This window comes from Bos indicus x Bos taurus, chromosome 15 (genome assembly GCF_003369695.1).
Source record: "Bos indicus x Bos taurus breed Angus x Brahman F1 hybrid chromosome 15, Bos_hybrid_MaternalHap_v2.0, whole genome shotgun sequence".
NCBI classification, from domain to species: Eukaryota; Metazoa; Chordata; class Mammalia; order Artiodactyla; family Bovidae; genus Bos; species Bos indicus x Bos taurus.
Genome location: NC_040090.1, coordinates 41,624,543 through 41,642,262, shown reverse-complemented (window position 1 = coordinate 41,642,262; position 17,720 = coordinate 41,624,543). Strand labels below are relative to the sequence as shown.

The 17,720-nt window shown below is 35.4% G+C and overlaps 1 protein-coding gene across 4 annotated transcripts in view; it reads left to right on the top strand.

Annotated features, from left to right (window-relative positions):
* SBF2 (SET binding factor 2) overlaps positions 1-17,720 on the top strand; it is a 496,673-nt gene that overhangs the window by 261,658 nt on the left and 217,295 nt on the right. For all 4 annotated transcript variants that reach the window (XM_027563255.1, XM_027563254.1, XM_027563253.1 and 1 more), the window contains exons 7-12: positions 5,825-5,957; positions 7,193-7,301; positions 9,534-9,647; positions 12,518-12,595; positions 13,712-13,825; positions 14,356-14,484. In XM_027563255.1, coding sequence (XP_027419056.1) covers positions 5,825-5,957; positions 7,193-7,301; positions 9,534-9,647; positions 12,518-12,595; positions 13,712-13,825; positions 14,356-14,484 — 677 coding nt within the window. The remainder of the gene's footprint in view (positions 1-5,824; positions 5,958-7,192; positions 7,302-9,533; positions 9,648-12,517; positions 12,596-13,711; positions 13,826-14,355; positions 14,485-17,720) is intronic.

Genomic DNA, 17,720 nt, shown 5'->3' with positions numbered 1-17,720 from the left:
TTAAAGGGGTGACCGTTCTAAGTTTAGGACTTAATGGGCACAAACATAGTTAAGATCAGTAATAACTTATAGAATGTTGGAATAAAAAAATAGAAATCCATGAGTCTATACTGATGATGGATATATAAATAAGCAGGTAATGGGGGAATAAGCAACTACTGTGATGACACCAATAATTAGATAACCTGGAAGAATAAATAACTTCCTACCAAAACAGAATAACAAAGAAATAGGAAGTCTGAACAGGACAGTTATTAACAAGGAGATTGAATCAGTAATCAAAAACATCCCTAAAAGAAAAGTCCAGGACCACACAGCTTCACTGGATGAATCCAATGAAAAATTTGAAGAATTAATAGCTGTATATTAGAGATTCTTCTGAAAAACCGAGGAAGTGGGAGCTCTTCCAAACTCATTTTACAAGGCCAGCATTACCCTAATACCAAAGTCAGACTTGGACACTATGAGAAAAGGAAGCTACAGGTTTAGCGTTTTGAATTTAGATGCAAAAATCTTCAACAAAATATTGGCAATCCAAATTCTACAATATGCCTATGTTCTCCTCTAGGAGTTTTATAGTTTCTGGTCTTATGTTTAGATCTTTTAATCCATTTTGAGTTTATTTTTGTGTATGGTGTTAGAAAGTGGTCTAGTTTCATTCTTTTACAAGTGGTTGACCAGATTTCCCAACACCACTTGTTAAAGAGATTGTCTTTAATCCATTGTATATTCTTGCCTCCTTTGTCAAAGATAAGGTGTCCATATGTGCGTGGATTTATCTCTGGGCTTTCTATTTTATTCCATTGATCTATATTTCTGTCTTTGTGCCAGTACCATACTGTCTTGATAACTGTGGCTTTGTAGTAGAGCCTGAAGTCAGGTAGGTTGATTCCTCCAGTTCCATTCTTCTTTCTCAAGATCGCTTTGGCTATTCGAGGTTTTTTGTATTTCCATACAAATTGTGAAATTATTTGTTCTAGCTCTGTGAAGAATACTGTTGGTAGCTTGATAGGGATTGCGTTGAATCTATAAATTGCTTTGGGTAGTATACTCATTTTCACTATATTGATTCTTGGTGGGAATGCAAACTAGTACAGCCACTATGGAGAACAGTGTGGAGATTCCTTAAAAAACTGGAAATAGAACTGCCTTATGATCCAGCAATCCCACTGCTGGGCATACACACTGAGGAAACCAGAAGGGAAAGAGACACGTGTACCCCAGTGTTCATTGCAGCACTGTTTATAATAGCCAGGACATGGAAGCAACCTAGATGCCCATCAGCAGATGAATGGATAAGAAAGCAGTGGTACATATACACAATGGAGTATTACTCAGCCATTAAAAAGAATACATTTGAATCAGTTCTAATGAGGTGGATGAAACTGGAGCCTATTATACAGAGTGAAGTAAGCCAGAAGGAAAAACATAAATACAGTATACTAACGCATATATATGGAATTTAGAAAGGTGGTAACAATAACCCGGTGTACGAGACAGCAAAAGAGACACTGATGTATAGAACAGTCTTATGGACTCTGTGGGAGAGGGAGAGGGTGGGAAGATTTGGGAGAATGGCATTGAAACATGTAAAATATCATGTAAGAAACGAGTTGCCAGTCCAGGTTCGATGCACGATACTGGATGCTTGGGGCTAGTGCACTGGGACGACCCAGAGGGATGGTATGGGGAGGGAGGAGGGAGGAGGGTTCAGGATGGGGAACACATGTATACCTGTGGCGGATTCATTTCGATATTTGGCAAAACTAATACAATTATGTAAAGTTTAAAAATAAAATAAAATTAGAAAAAAATAAAATAAAAATGTTTTTGGTATTAAAAAAATTAAAATAAAATTTTAAAAAAATAATAAATAAAAAAAGATTTTGATAACCAAATTCTACAATATGGTAAAGGATCATAGAACGTGATTGAGTAGGATATAGTCCTTGGGATGATTCAGTAAGCACATTAATAAATTGTTCTCTTTGAAATGGTTAATTTTATGGTATGTGAATTTCATCTCAATGAAAATAATTTAATGCTGTGGAAATGCTCCATCCTAAGCGACAAAGCACAGCACAGCAAAGAAACAGGACACCTAAATGAAATCATTAAGCTTAGAATGAATCCTGATGGTAGGGGAAAAGTTCCAAAGAATAATTTTGTGTCAGAATGAAACAAAATGAGAATACATATGTAAGATTAGATTTAAAATATTCAGTTAGTCACTCAGTCGTGTCCGACTCTGTGACCCCATAGACTACAGCATGGACTGATTTCCTTTAGCATGGACTGGTAAGATCTCCTTGCAGTCCAAGGGACTCTCAAGAGTCTCCTCCAACACCACAGTTCAAAAGCATCAATTCTTCTGTGCTCAGCTTTCTTTATAGTCCAACTCTCACATCCGTGCATGACTACTGGAAAACCATAGCTTTGACTAGACAGACCTTTGTTGGCAAAGTACTGTCTCTGCTTTTTAATATGCTGTCTAAGTTGGTCATAGCTTTTCTTCCAAGTAGCAAGCATCTTTTAATTTCATGGCTGCAGTTACCCATCTGCAGTGATTTTGGATTAGACTTAAAATATTGCAACATGTTAAATTTGCTGAGGAGGATAACTATACTGTGGTTAAGGAAGATTTCATCTTTATTCTTAGGAAGAACATGCTGACATATTTACTGTACACATCATGAATGTCATGACATTCATGGGTCAGAATTTTCTGACACACGGGTCAGAAAATGTGTGTGTGGTTTTAGAAAGAGGCAGGGCATGCTTACACATAAAGTACAAATGTTAAAGCAAATGGAGCAAAATTCAACATTAGGTGAATCATTGTGAGGGATATTTGGGTGCTCTGTGTACTGTTCTTGCAGCTTTTTTTTAAGCTTTAATTATTTCCAAAGAAAAATATTTAATGTTATCTATTAGGTGGCTCAGTGGTAAAGAATCTGCATACCAGTGCAGGAGACACAAGAGACACCTGTTCAATCCCTGGGTTGCAAAGATCCCCTGCAGAAGGAAATGGCAACCTTCTCCAGTATTCTTGTTTGGGAAATTCCATGGACAGAGGAGCCTGGAGGGCTACAGTCCACAGGGTCACAAAGAGTCCAAAACGACTGAACAACTGAACACACACATGTTATTCAGTTTAATAAGTGTGGCATCATAAATATAGTTCAAACTTCTTGCATATGCCACCTCATCCCAGAGATAATACCATCCTTTATTTGGTTCTTTTTATTCCCGGATATATCTTTAGACAGTCTATGTTTGTATTGATATATACCTGAACGGTATATAGTAGCATTTTGTATGGTTTTAAGCAATATATAAATGCTATCATTCTATAGAATCACTTTGTACCATACTTTCCTCACTCAACATTATATTTGGGAGAGTTGTTTATGTTGATATATTAGCACTAGCTCTCTTATTTTCAGGTTGTAAAGGTATCCCCAAAGTCTTAGTGATGTTTTAATCTTAAAGTCACAGGTATAACTGTTATAGACCTACCCTCTACAAAAGCCATATCGCTTGAAAATATTTAAATTTCTTTAATATTTCATTTTATAAATTTTGAATAATAAAATTTTAGTTTTAGTTTTTTGTTTTAGTCAACATTTGCCATCTTCAGTCAGAAGTTTCAGTTCAGATCAGTCGCTCAGTCGTGTCCGACTCTTTGCGACCCCATGAATCGCAGCACACCAGGCCTCCTTGTCCATCACCAGCTCCCAGAGTTCACTCAGATTCACGTCCATCGAGTCAGTGATGCCATCCAGCCATCTCATCCTCTGTCGTCCCCTTCTCCTCCTGCCCCCAAACTCTCCCAGCATCAGAGTCTTTTCCAGTGAGTCAACTCGTCACATGAGGCAGCCAAAGTACTGGAGTTTCAGCATCATTCCTTCCAAAGAAATCCCAGGGCTGATCTCCTTCAGAATGGACTGGTTGGATCTCCTTGCAGTCCAAGGGACTCTCAAGAGTCTTCTCCAACACCACACTTCAAAAGAATCAATTCTTTGGCGCTCAGCTTTCTTCACAGTCCAACTCTCACATCCATATATGACCACTGGAAAAACCATAGCCTTGACTAGATGGACCTTTGTTGGCAAAGTAATGTCTCTGCTTTTGAATATGCTATCTAGGTTGGTCATAACTTTGCTTCCAAGGAGTAAGCGTCTTTTAATTTCATGGCTGCAGTCACCATCTGCAGTGATTTTGGAGCCCCCAAAAATAAAGTCTGCCACTGTTTCCACTGTTTCCCCATCTATTTCCCATGAAGTGATGGGACCAGATGCCATGATCTCAGTTTTCTGAATGTTGAGTTTTAAGCCAACTTTTTTACTCTCCTCTTTCACCTTCATCAAGAGGCTTTTTAGTTCCTCTTCACTTTCTGCCATAAGGGTGGTGTCATCTGCATATCTGAGGTTATTCATATTTCTCCCAGCAATCTTGATTCCAGCTTGTGCTTCTTCCAGCCCAGCATTTCTCATGATGTACTCTGCATATAAGTTAAATAAGCAGGGTGACAATATACTCCTTTTCCTATTTGGAACCAGTCTGTTGTTCCATGTCCAGTTCTAACTGTTGCTTCCTGACCTGCATACAGATTTCTCAAGAGGCAGGTCAGGTGGTCTGGTATTCCCATCTCTTTCAGAATTTTCCATAGTTTATTGTGATCCACACAGTCAAAGGCTTTGGCATAGTCAATAAAGCAGAAATAGATGTTTTTCTGGAACTCTCTTGCTTTTTCCATGATCCAGCGGATGTTGGCAATTTGGTCTCTGGTTCCTCTGCCTTTTCTAAAACCAGCTTGAACAACTGGAAGTTCACAGTTCATGTATTAACTTTTAGTAAATTAAACTAAAATTTTACTATAATTTATTATTCATTCTTATATTTGGGATGTATCCCCTTTTTTCATTGTTTAAATACTTCTGCAATGTTCCTTTTTGTACCTTATCTTCTTGGGTACACATATAGAAACACATGAAAGTTTCTATAATAAATAACTCAAAATGGAATTATTAGAATTACTGCATTTACTAGATACCAGGGTATGTGCATGTGCATCTTAACTTTATTTATATTCATCACAGCAGTGTATATGATAATCCCTTTCCCTACCATCTTCATAAAAACTTGGAATTGTCAAACTCTAATTTTGGCTATTGTAGTAGGTTTAAAATCATACCTCCTCAATTTTTGAGTTTGAATTTTTCTGATTATTAAAAGTGTTGCAGCTTCTTTTCATATTAATCAGCCATTTTGATTTCCTCTTATGTAAATTATAAATTCATATTATTCTCCTATGTTGCTTTTTCCTTGCTTGTAGAGGAGATTTTTTTTTAAATTATCAACTATATGCTATTTCCATGAATTAGAGAAAGGGTGATGTAAAAAGTTGGAAAAAAGATATACTAGGAAAATTTCAACAACAAAACTGGTTTGGTTATGTTAAAATCAGACAAATTAACTTTAAAAGGGAAAAAAGTTGTTAGAACAAGGCCAAGCATCTAAGATAGAAATTTATGTACAGACCTTGGAGATGAAGTTGAAAAGAAGGTAATAGTATATTTCCAATTAACTAATATAGTCAATGAGTGTACGCTGATTTGAAGAATAAGACAAACAAAACTGAAAGTTTGGGAAAACAAATACCCATAGGCTCTTTGGAATTCATAGTTTAACTAAATATTTTTCTTCAGAGATTTTTTTAAGTATTGGCTTTTTCATTCCATGTAATTCTAAGGCTATGTTTCTTGGCAGCACATAATAAAATTTAATGCATTTGGTAAGCATTTGCTCTTTGTGTTTTCAGGAATTCAGAATGTCCTCAGCCTCTTTTGTGCGGTCCTTACAGAAAATAAGGTTCTCTTCCACTCTGCAAGTTTCCAGAGACTTAGTGATGCTTGTAGAGCCCTGGAGTCATTAATGTTTCCTCTTAAATATAGGTGAGGGTTTTTATTTGGTGTTTTTATTTATTCCCAGATTATGCATTACTTATCAGTGATCAATCAAAACATCATTTCACAACAGTTTTGAACAACAAGAGCATATTTTACAAAGTTATGCTGTTATAAGGGTCATGATTCTGATAGAAATCTAGCCTGGAATTTGGAACTTTTCCAAGTTGCCTATTATTGAGTGTTGATTCCTTTCGTGAAAAAGTAATCAATTTGAATAGTATTGTCAGCAACATTTAATTCCCTTTGAATATAGTTGGAGATAAAAGTCTTAAGATAGTACTGATTATTTAATATTAAGAAATTGTTAATTCACACAGTTATAGTGGTATTATAGTTTTACTTTTAAAAGAGCCCTTACCTTTTTTAGATATATACTGAAGTATTTATGTATACCTGATATGGTATCTGGGATTTGCTCCAAATAATGTGGTAGGAAAAAGAACAAAAATGGGTAGAAATATATATGTGACCATGCATTGGTGATTGTCAAAGCTGATTAAATACGTGAGGCTTTATCTTTCTTTTTTCCCCTCTCTTTTGGGGGCAGAGAGGGATGTTATTTTTTTTTTGTAATACAAAGTATAAAGGAAAACAGTGATGACTGAGAGTGCTGTAAGTACAATATTTTATTCTGATTTTTTTTTATCAATTTGTTAGTCACAGTGACCTAGAAAAAATATAGTCTACAGATTTTATTAAAAATATTTTTTAACCTGTGTGCTTTTTTTAAACCTCCAGATAAGAGAGCATTCTAAACTTTAATTTTGTACCTTGCCATCCTTACCAAATATAAAAATCAAATAGAGAAAATGGAACTCAAATGATTGTTTTATATAGAGAAATGTATTATCACCAGTATGTGGGTGGTGAGGGTATTCCATCAGGAAGTCAGTGTTACCAACTGATGTCAGATCTCTATGTTAAGGAAAAATTCTTTCAAGCAAGTTTGAAAAACTTAAAGAGATTGCTTGCCTAGAGGGGTAAGGGATAAGAAAGCTGCCCTGCTTACTTCATATCTTCTTATATCAGATCATACATTTCACATGAAGAATTTTTGAAATCTTTTTTCTCCCAAGAATTTAATATTAACAACTCTGAGAATATTATTGATAATTTCTAAACACAGATAATCTGAAATTCACAAAGTATAAAAATGAAAGAAAGGTATGTTGTATTATGGAAGAACAAATATTTCTCATATGTATTTCTATTATTTCTAGTTACCCTTATATTCCTATTCTCCCGGCTCAGCTCCTGGAAGTTCTGAGTTCCCCGACGCCTTTCATTATTGGAGTACATTCTGTCTTTAAAACTGATGTTCATGAACTTGTAAGTATTCATCTTTAAATGGCTAGTTATTGAGGTCAGAGGTTTCTTACATTTCTTTGAGTCCTGCCTGCCTGCTAAGTCGCTTCAGTCGTGTCCAACTCTGTGCGACCCCATGAACTGTAGCTTGCTGGGTTCCTCTGTTTGTGGGATTCTCCAGGCAAGAATCCTGGAGTGAGTTGCCGTGACCTCAGTCCTATAGCACTTCAACTAATTACTATTTTCAAATCTGTTCCATTCCCAATAGAAAAGATTGGCTGGAAGCACAGCATCATTAAAAAACCTAAATACATTAATATTTCCTTACAGCAAGTAAAGGAGATTTATAAAATGAATTCACTAATCTTTTAAAATTTCCCTCTTTTGGCATATTAAGTCTTATCTTTCTATATTCTTCATTTCGCATATGAGAAAGGAAGATAAAATTATCCATTTTTAGCAGTCTATTTATGCTTTTATTATGAGTGCTTTAATTTATTCATCTTTTGAAATGAGGTCTGTGATAATGCTACCCACTCCAGTATTCTGGCCCGGAGAATTCCATGGACCGTATGGTCCATGGGTACACAGAGTCAGACACAACTGAGCTACTTTCACTTTTTCACTTGCAAAAAGCAAAAAGCATTTGCAAAGGAATGAAGGGTTTTGGAGGAATACAAGTTTATTGTGAGCTCCCCCCAACTTCTGCCCCCAGATTATTCTGTTCTTAATACTAAATGGAAATACTAAAGGAGAGAAAGTAATACTCTGTATTCAACCAGCTCTTATTCAACCAGTTTAATAAGTAAACTTATTAAAAATAAGTTTACTTCTCTGTAGTGTGCTTTAAGAAGGACTGTAACAAAATTGAACTTCATAGAAGGACATTTAGGATGTCAAGAGTTTAGAAACCATATTCTTTGAGGGCCTGAGAAAATTTTCACAGGTAATAACCTAATGTTATTTGATAGCTAAAGGTAAATATTTAAGTAGCTGTCTTAGAAAGAAGGGGTAGACGCTGAAATAGAATCAGTGGGTATAGTGGGATATAGAAACAATTTTCTGCTCAGTCTAAGAGTTTTCAAGTAAATAGAGCTGCCCGGTATAATGAATGTGTCTCCTTATGTGAAGAGTACTCTAAGTAGAGTGCAAAGACAGATTGCATTACAGTTTTCAGGGAGTTTAAGAAAAATTCTTCATGGAAAGGTTGGGTTATATGACATCTGTGATTCACAAATCCTAAAGAGTTTGTTATTCTAATTTTATTTTAGTTATAAATGCCAGTGAAGAGGTAAGCTCTGTAGGTACTTTTGTATAATTACAATTGTAATCAAATCATAATTGTCATTTAAACTGACAGAAGACTGTCGCACATTGCAGTTATAAACAGGACCCTCATTCTTTTTTCTGACTTTATATATGGATATCTGGTTCCTTTTTAACTTTGATATCAACATACAAAAATACCTATAAATGCATAAACATTAAGTGAAACCTCATTAGTACTAATTAAAAACACACTCATCAGGTTTGTAGACAGTTTTTTTCCCAGTAAATAAAAACAGTCTGTGGAAGTTAGACAAACCAAATATTGACAGAAGTGAATTTCTTAACTTTTCATTGAATAAATTAGAATTAATTTTAATCCTGTTAGCAACATAATACCTTCAATCATTTTGACTGGTTTCTCTATTACATTTTTCATGTTATTTTAAAATAGATTTTGTAAAATGCTAAAAATTAGTGATTTAGCTACCTAAACAGTACTGTTTTGATGTATACTAGTTGCTTTGCTTGTTAACTCTTATGATTACTATGTTATTTAGGATATGGCTGAACTGCTATAATAAAGCATACAAAATGCAATGGCTTAAACAAAATGGAATATTATTTAACACTCATGCAGCAGTTTGTAGAAGTGTTCCATTATGTCAGACCAGTTTGTTCCATGAACTCATTCAAGAAAGGACCATGCTTGTTTGCTTCTTGTTTCTCCGCTAGAATCCACTTAGGCATTGTCAAGATTGTGTTGTTAGTTCAGTTTCAGCGATGGTAAGAGGAAAGAAAGCATAGGAGGGCCTGACTGGACCTCTGTTTTGAATGCCTGAAAATGTGCACATCACTTTTCTCGCTCCATTAGCAGAAACTTGGTCATATGCCACATCTAATTTCAGAGGAAACTGGGAAATATACAGTAGCTGAAAATCAATCTAAAAAGACATTTTATTAATTATATATTCTTTTTATCTTCTTCAGTTAGATGTAATCATAGCTGACTTGGATGGAGGCACTATTAAAATTCCTGAATGTATTCACCTCTCTTCCCTTCCGGAACCACTTCTACAACAGACTCAAGCAGCTCTTTCTTTGGTATGATATATTCTTTCTTAATTTACTTAATTTCTTGAAGTATTTTTCTCTTGATTTAAATCTAAACTAAGGTAATTGGACATCATTCATTGACAGTGTAATTACTTAAAAACGAGAGTTATATGTTCTTAAAATATATAGATGTATTCTCATATAGTGTTGGAATAGGATAATTTACAAAATATTATCTAAAGAGTATACTTTGAATCCTAAGTGAATATTTGTTCTAGGTATTAGAAACACACCTCTGAAAATAAGACCAGACTATGCCTCAAAATCCTTGATTCTCCTAACTTCCCTCATTATAAGCTAGCACCTGTCCCCTTTCCTTCACCTTTCTTAATGACATCTCACTTCTCTTTGGTAGATGTGCTTCTTGCAAAGCAGTGCGATAAGGACTGGCCAGTGTTTCCAGCTTACTACGAAAAGATGTAACTTATTGATAAATGTCTAGTATTCTGTGCATTGAAGCTGTAAGAAATCTTGTGATCTGAGTTTTTCTCATTGAAGCAAATTTATTTTTTGTCAACCTTTGTTTATTTTTAAAAGCACAAGGCACAGTATTGTATTTTACCGACATTTTAGTTGCCCACTTACCCATCATCAGAAATTTGAAACTTAGAAATTCTTCATTCCCTTTCAAGCTATTACTTAAATTAAGGCTTTCATATTCTTCTTGAATGGTATTCCAGTCTGAGCTGTTTAAAATCTTTTTCCCCCTTAAATAGGAACTTAGATAGGAACTCAGAAGTCTAGGATTACCAAGAGGGGTTTTATTTTCAGAAATTTCCAAATTTGTGTTGGTCCTTGTGTTGTTATAGTGGTATGTAGGATGGGAACTCTTAGAGAAGACTGACTTGTTCCCACTATAATTTGTAATCTGGAATACCAGGTGTGATAGAGTAAAAAGCATACTAGGTTAGAACTTAGGAGACCTAAATTCTAGTCAGCATCCTGCCACTGGGTATTTTTGAGCAAATCACATTCCATCCTCTGTTTCCTAGTCTTTATTAGTAGGATGAATGTTTTATACAAAGGATGACAAATACCTCTTTCCCAGAGTGAAGAATGGAGATGATTTGGGGTGGTATGTGGCAACTTTTAAATTTTAATAATTATGTATTTGTTATAATGTTTATTTTATTAAAAATAGCATACAAAACCTGTGATTTCACAGATGATATCATCTAAGAAAATTTACTAGATTTAAAGAGATGAGTTGATTTAAAGACATTTCAAAGAAAAATATTAGCTAAACAATTGCACAGGCGGTATATGGATATAGCAAAAGCTAAGACTGTAGTATTTGAGTGACTGAAAAAGTTTTATGTTTCTAGAAATATTAAATAAGTTTAAAAATATTAATGTTCATTTACTTAATGATAGTTTTACTTACTCAGGGATTAAGTACCAAAATTAACAAAGGTTAAGATTTTAGTTCTTGTCAGTGGCTTTTGGTAGAGGTTTTGCTGCACCCTGTTAAACCTTAACCTTCAACACTTGTGCCACCAAACTTGACAATGAGTACAATTCAGAGTTGATGGAACTGAGTATGTCTATTTATGCAGTTTTCAAACACTTTGTTGGATCATATACTACAGTGTACATAAGTGTATAAGACTAAAAAGATATCATATTTGATGGACTGTGTGGGAGATTTGACATACAAGTATGTCAGCTTCATTTGGTCATTATAATCTGATGGTTACACAGTGTAATAATCAGGGACATTTTTATAGACATGAAGATGTTATTATACTGTGATAATGATTTGATGACTAGATTATAAATATTATTGATATTTTGGTGTCTTTCATAAGTATTGTTTTGAGCTTTTTGGTCTATAATACCAAATCTTCAGTATTTGAAAGTGATTCTGCAAAGACAAAAATTTGCTGCTTACTGATGCAGAATTATTTTCCCTGTGTAAGCCCTGCATGGATGTGTCTTTCCCACGTGCCCCCTCAGCCTGCCTTCCTTTAAAGCCTAACACAAATGTTGCCTTCTTTTTTTGACTTTCTCTAGGTTGAATTAATTATACTTTATATTCACATATTATTATTTTATGTATTTATAATACTTGTCACATTGTGTTATACTGTCACCCCTCTGGACTGGGAGGTTCACAAACTTATTCTGTTTCTTCTCAGTATTTTAATTAATTAATTTTTAATTATATTTAAAAAACATAAAAATAAATGCTTTAGATTTTCAACTGTATAGATAAATAGCTCTGCCCTAGACCATTCTCTCTCAGAGGTGACTACTATTTTATATTTTAGTGTGTATTTCAGAACTTTACATTTTCATTTATATGTTTATCATATAAATGAAATATATGTATATGATATATACTACTATATATAGTAGTAGCTTGGTATTTGGCTGGTAATACTGGTAGCTCGGTATTCAGCTTCCCTGTCAGCTCAGCTGGTGAAGAATCTGCCTGCAATGCAGGAGACCCCAGTTTGATTCTCAGGTCAGGAAGATCCCCTGGAGGAGGGATAGGCTACCCACTCCAGTATTCTTAGGCTTCCCTTGGTGGCTCAGCTGGTAAAGAATCCACCTGCAATGTGGGAGACCTGGGTTCAATCCCTGGGTTGGGAAGATCCCCTGGAGAAGAGATCGGCTATATTCAAATAAATGAAACCAAACTATGTGTGTTTCCCTGTAACGGGTATTTTAATTGAATATTTTTTTCTTGAATATCTTTTCGCATAGTACATGCAGAGCTGCCTCAGCTAATGTATTTCATGGAGGGAATGAATATATTGTAATTCACATACTGAGACTGTTTCATCTTAATGCCACCAGTAGATCAAATAATAGGTTTTATTGGTATTTTACGTAACAGAGCTTCTTTGCTTTAGATTCTACACCCAGATTTGGAAGTAGCAGATCATGCTTTTCCCCCTCCACGAACAGCTTTATCCCACTCAAAAATGCTGGTAAGAAGTTTAATATTTAAGATTGATGTTTTTAAAAAGAGTTTCTTTTCTTTGTATATTTTTCAAAGAAGCTGAGTATAGTGAGAGTTAGATGGACAGCCTAGTAAATGTGTGCCAAATTAGAAATTAGGAGAATTGCCACTGATTGACCTTGTGACCTCCTGAAGGGGAAGCCACAGGCAGTACATTGATTGGGAGAGGAGTAGGCTAAGACTGTTTCTCTGAGGAGGCATGACTAAGTATGGGGAAAAAAAATCAGAACTTAGATTAGAGCCTGAAAAGTTGTGCCAAGCATCAAATCGAAAGGGTCAGGCAAGGATAAATAAGAGAAGCTTATAAAAAATGGAAACAGAGGTCGTTGGTCACAGGAGAAAATCAAGTTTGAGTGAGTGGATAAATGTAGCTCCAATTGAAAGTCATAAAAGAGTGACTATACAGCAGAGACCCCTTTTTTATTTTGATCAGTGCATTTCTTAGTGATGAACTTTGCGGCCAGTATGGAAAGTTATAGAACTGCATACCTTTGATGAGTTATGAAGCATTTTCAACTATTTCTTCATCTATTAAATAAGGGATTGACTAAATCTGAGAGTTTCCTTAGAGTTCTAAAACTATGATTTTTTTAAAATCTGAATTATCAAAACAGACTTTTAAGTTATATTTTATATTAATGTAAGAATAGATTTTTAGAACTAGTATAAACTTTGGAATAATATCATAAGCTTTTAAAATAGTCTTGAGTTTTTTCTTTTGTATTGTAACAGTAATTCTTTTGATGGAGATAAAAATCAAATGTCTTGGGAAATATGCCCTTCTCTAACATGGTGAAAGCAGAGCCTCTCTGATTTATGTTTTTTTCTGAGAGGAAAATTGGATGTACTGGAGGAAAGTTTTACTAGGTTCAGTTTTTAAAGGAACTATTTAACGGCCTACACTGTCCAACCGTGGCACAGACTAGATGCCCACTACTTAGTTCTGCTACAAATGAGACTTCTGCATAGGAAGCACAGATTTATTAAATAATCTCTTAGGTTCTTTACAACTTTCTAATTTGTGATTTTTCTTTTCTTTTTTAAGAAATTCAGTTATCTAACATGTTTCTTCTTATATTTTCAGGATAAGGAAGTGCGTGCAGTTTTTCTTAGATTATTTGCACAACTTTTCCAAGGATATAGATCATGCTTACAGCTTATAAGAATTCACGCAGAACCAGTAATACATTTTCACAAGGTAAGATCTAATACCATACTGTATCTGTCCAAAATGTAAACTCTAATTTAATTAAAAGAACTTGGCAGTCTTTTTCTAGCCATGTATTTTGAGTTTAATCTATCACATTTGTTTATTTAATATCTCTGCTTTGTGTGGCTAGTTGATAATTTTTTTCTTTTTTAATTATTTTTCTTGGAATGTAGTTGATTTACAGTGTTGTGTTGGTGTCAGGTGTCTGATAATTTTTAATAATACTGTGGAACTGATATATTTTCCTTTAGAATATGTTAACTTTAAATTGATTTTTTTTTAAATTGAGGTTATTTCTGATTTCCACTCCTGCTTTACAGACAGGTTCATTTTTATTCAATACATGTAGTATTTCAGGTATCAAAGCCCTTCTAGAGAGAAATTTATTTTATGACAGCATACTTATGCATGAAGACGTTTATTCAGGCTTTGATCTTTCAAGTATGTTTCTGTTTTGACCATTCATTCATCCATTGCTAAGTGATAAGTTATTCATTTCACCTTGTTTTTCTTTACAGACAGCTTTCTTGGGACAGCGTGGTCTAGTTGAGAATGATTTCCTCACTAAAGTTCTCAATGGAATGGCATTTGCAGGTTTTGTTTCAGAAAGAGGTCCTCCCTATAGATCCTGTGATCTCTTTGATGAGGTATACTTATTATCAAATGAATTCATTATTTACAGACAAAATTAGTAGCTAAAAGTAGAGAAGCAGTGTTTTAAACATTTAATTAAGATAAAAAAATATGTATTGTACGTATCAGATCTTGGTGTTTATAATGTGGATTAGAAAAAATATAATTATAGGATGTCTCAGAAGTAAAATGCATAGAAATTTTGAACAACTGAATACTTTTTTGGCTTGTGGGATCTTAGTTCCCCAACCAGGGATCAAACCTGTACCCCCTGTGTTGGAAGCTCAGAGGCCTAACTATTGGACCACCAGGAAATTTCCTTGAATAATTGAATTTTAAATAGTTGATTAAAATCTTTTTGAAAAATTGACAGTGATTGTATAAGTAGAACTTACCAGTTTTATAGAGCGAAAGTTTAATGTATAATTAAGTTTAATGTATAAATATGTTATTTCAAACTGTTATTACATTAAATCTGTGTCCTAGAGCCATAGTTTAACTAAGCCATTCTTTTTTATTTATTTATTTATTTTTTGGTTATCTTTATTTTAATCAAAGCTTGGAAAATAAAGTAAGGAGGCCACAATTTCAGTTTCTCTATAAAAGAACCACAAATCAGGGTGTTTTCTTAAGTACTAATCCTTGGAAAATATAGCAAATTTCAAGTAAGAATTAGCACCTTCTTTGCATTTAGCTAAGCCATTCTTAACTAATGCTGATTTTTTTCTGGCATTTGTGTAGCTTCTTTGAAAGTGAAAGTCGCTAAGTGGTGTCCAACTCTTTGTGACCCCATCAATTATACAGTCCATGGAATTCTCCAGACCAGAATACTGGAGCCCTTCCCTTCAAGAATCCCATGGAGGGAGGAGCCTGGTAGGCTATAGTCCATGGGGTCGCAAGGAGTCGGACATGATTGAGCGACTTCACATTCACTTGGGCTTCCCTGGTGGCTCAGAGGTTAAAGCATCTGCCTGCAATGTGGGAGACCTAGGTTCAATCCCTGGGTTGGGAAGATCCCCTGGAGAAGGAAATGGCAACCCACTCCAGTATTCTTGCCTGGAGAATCCCATGGACTGAGGAGCCTGGTGGGCTACAGTCCACAGGGTCACAAAGAGTCCTGAGCGACTTCACTTTCACTTTCCCTTCTCCAAGGGATCTTCCCAACCCAGAGCTCGTATTTCCTTTAGGAGATATTAAATATATGAAAGGCAGATTTAGTCTCTATGTTCAAGGAATTAGTCTTTTGTTCCAGGAATTGGCCATATAAAGGAAAAGTTTGAGCAGATGCAACTCAAAATAAGGATGCTATTTTGTGTTACTTTTGATTTTTCTTATTGTGATGCATCTTTCCATTTATCATTAACTATGTTCATAGAAGCCCATTCTGATAGATAGAACAATGACTCTTACTCCCATTTAAACTTCTGGAAGAGCATTATGTTAGAACCAAGAAATGTAGAAGTTCTCAGAAGTCTGTAAAAGAAGACCACTCCTAGTACCTAGAGTAATGGAGAATAGTAACAGTGACCCTATTACACTGCTGGTTGTTGTTGTCGTTCAGTCACTGTGTCCGACTCTTTGAAACCCCATGGACTACAGCACACCAGGCACCTTTTTCCTCCACTATCTCCCAGAGTTTGCTCAAGTTCATATCCATTGAGTTGGTGATGCTATCTAACCATCTCATCCTCTGCTGCCCCGTTCTTCTTTTGCCTTCAATCTCTCCCAGCATCAGGGTCTTTTCCAGTGAGTTGGCTCTTCAAGTGATGTGGCCAAAGTATTGGAGCTTCAGCCTCAGCAACAGTCCTTCCAATGCATATTCAGGGTTGATTTCATTTGGAATTGACTGGTTTGATCTCCTTGCAGTCCAAGGAACTCTCACGAGTTCTCCAACACCATAGTTAAAAAGCATCAGTTCTCCGGTGCTTAGCCTTCTTTACTCAGACGGTAAAGCGTCTGCCTGCAATGCGGGAGACCTGGGTTCAATCCCTGGGTTGGGAAGATCCTCTGGAGAAGGAAATGACAGCCCACTCCAGTATTCTTGCCTGGAAAATTCCACGGACTAAGGAGCCTGGTAGGCTATAGTCGGGGTCTCAAAGAGTCGGACACGACTGAGTGACTTCACTTTCACTTTAGCCTTCTCTATGTTCCAACTCTCGCATCTATATGTGACTTCTGGAAAAACCGTAGCTTTGACTATATGGACTTTTGTTGCTACTGGTGGTTTTATTTCATACAGGTTTTATTTCATAACCTTTGTTTAGAGAAGGTCTTTTATTCTCTGTAAAGATAGTTAAGTAAAGTCAGAATAAAAGAAAAGGTACATGTTTTAGTTCTGAGTATGGAGATCTATACCAAATGCTTTACTTAATAATAATACAAAACATGTGAAGATCTCGGAGAGAGTGCCCTGAGGTGGACAGTTTTTTCTGATCACTTGTTGATCTCTGATTCTCTAATATGATTGATCATTGATTACCTAATACTAACATATATCACCCTTTAGATCTTGAACTAAGTAACTGATATATAATGATTTATGTGGATGAATTAGGTGCTCCCCAAGGTCCTTTCTAGCACCTACATTTTATTAGTCTCAAGCATTTGAAATAGTAACTTGGGTTTATGTACCCTTTTTCTTTCTATACAAATTCTTTTAGTGATCCTTTCTCTCAGCTTCATTACAACTAATAAGTCAGATCGATTACTTCCAGAAAACTTGCTTGCCAGCTTGCCACAGACTCTATTTTTATAAGTGCTTCCCTTGCCCTTATAAAGAGAGAAAGTGCTCTCTTTCTCCTTTTCTGTCCATTTTTCATACTCTGCTCATATCTCACCACCTCCTACAGACTTTCCCCAAGTAGATGACTCTGAAAGCCACCAGTCAGCATTAAGCTGTATTTTATGTCTCTAACTTTATATGACAACTTATCTTTTATTATGTACATTTATATACACAACACACACACACAAGTCGCTCAGTCATGTCTGACTCTTTGCGACCCATGGATTGTAGCCCACCAGGCTCCTCGGTCCATGGGATTTTCCAGGCATGAATACTGGAGTGGGTTGCCGTTTCCTTCTCCAGGGGATCTTCCTGACCCAGGGATCGAACCCAGGTCTCCCGCATTGCAGGCAGACGCTTTACCGTCTGAGCTACCAGGGAAGTCCATATACACAACAGACACGTATATATATATTCTTCACATTGAAAACAATAATACTGCAAGGACCTGTCCAAGATTCCTAG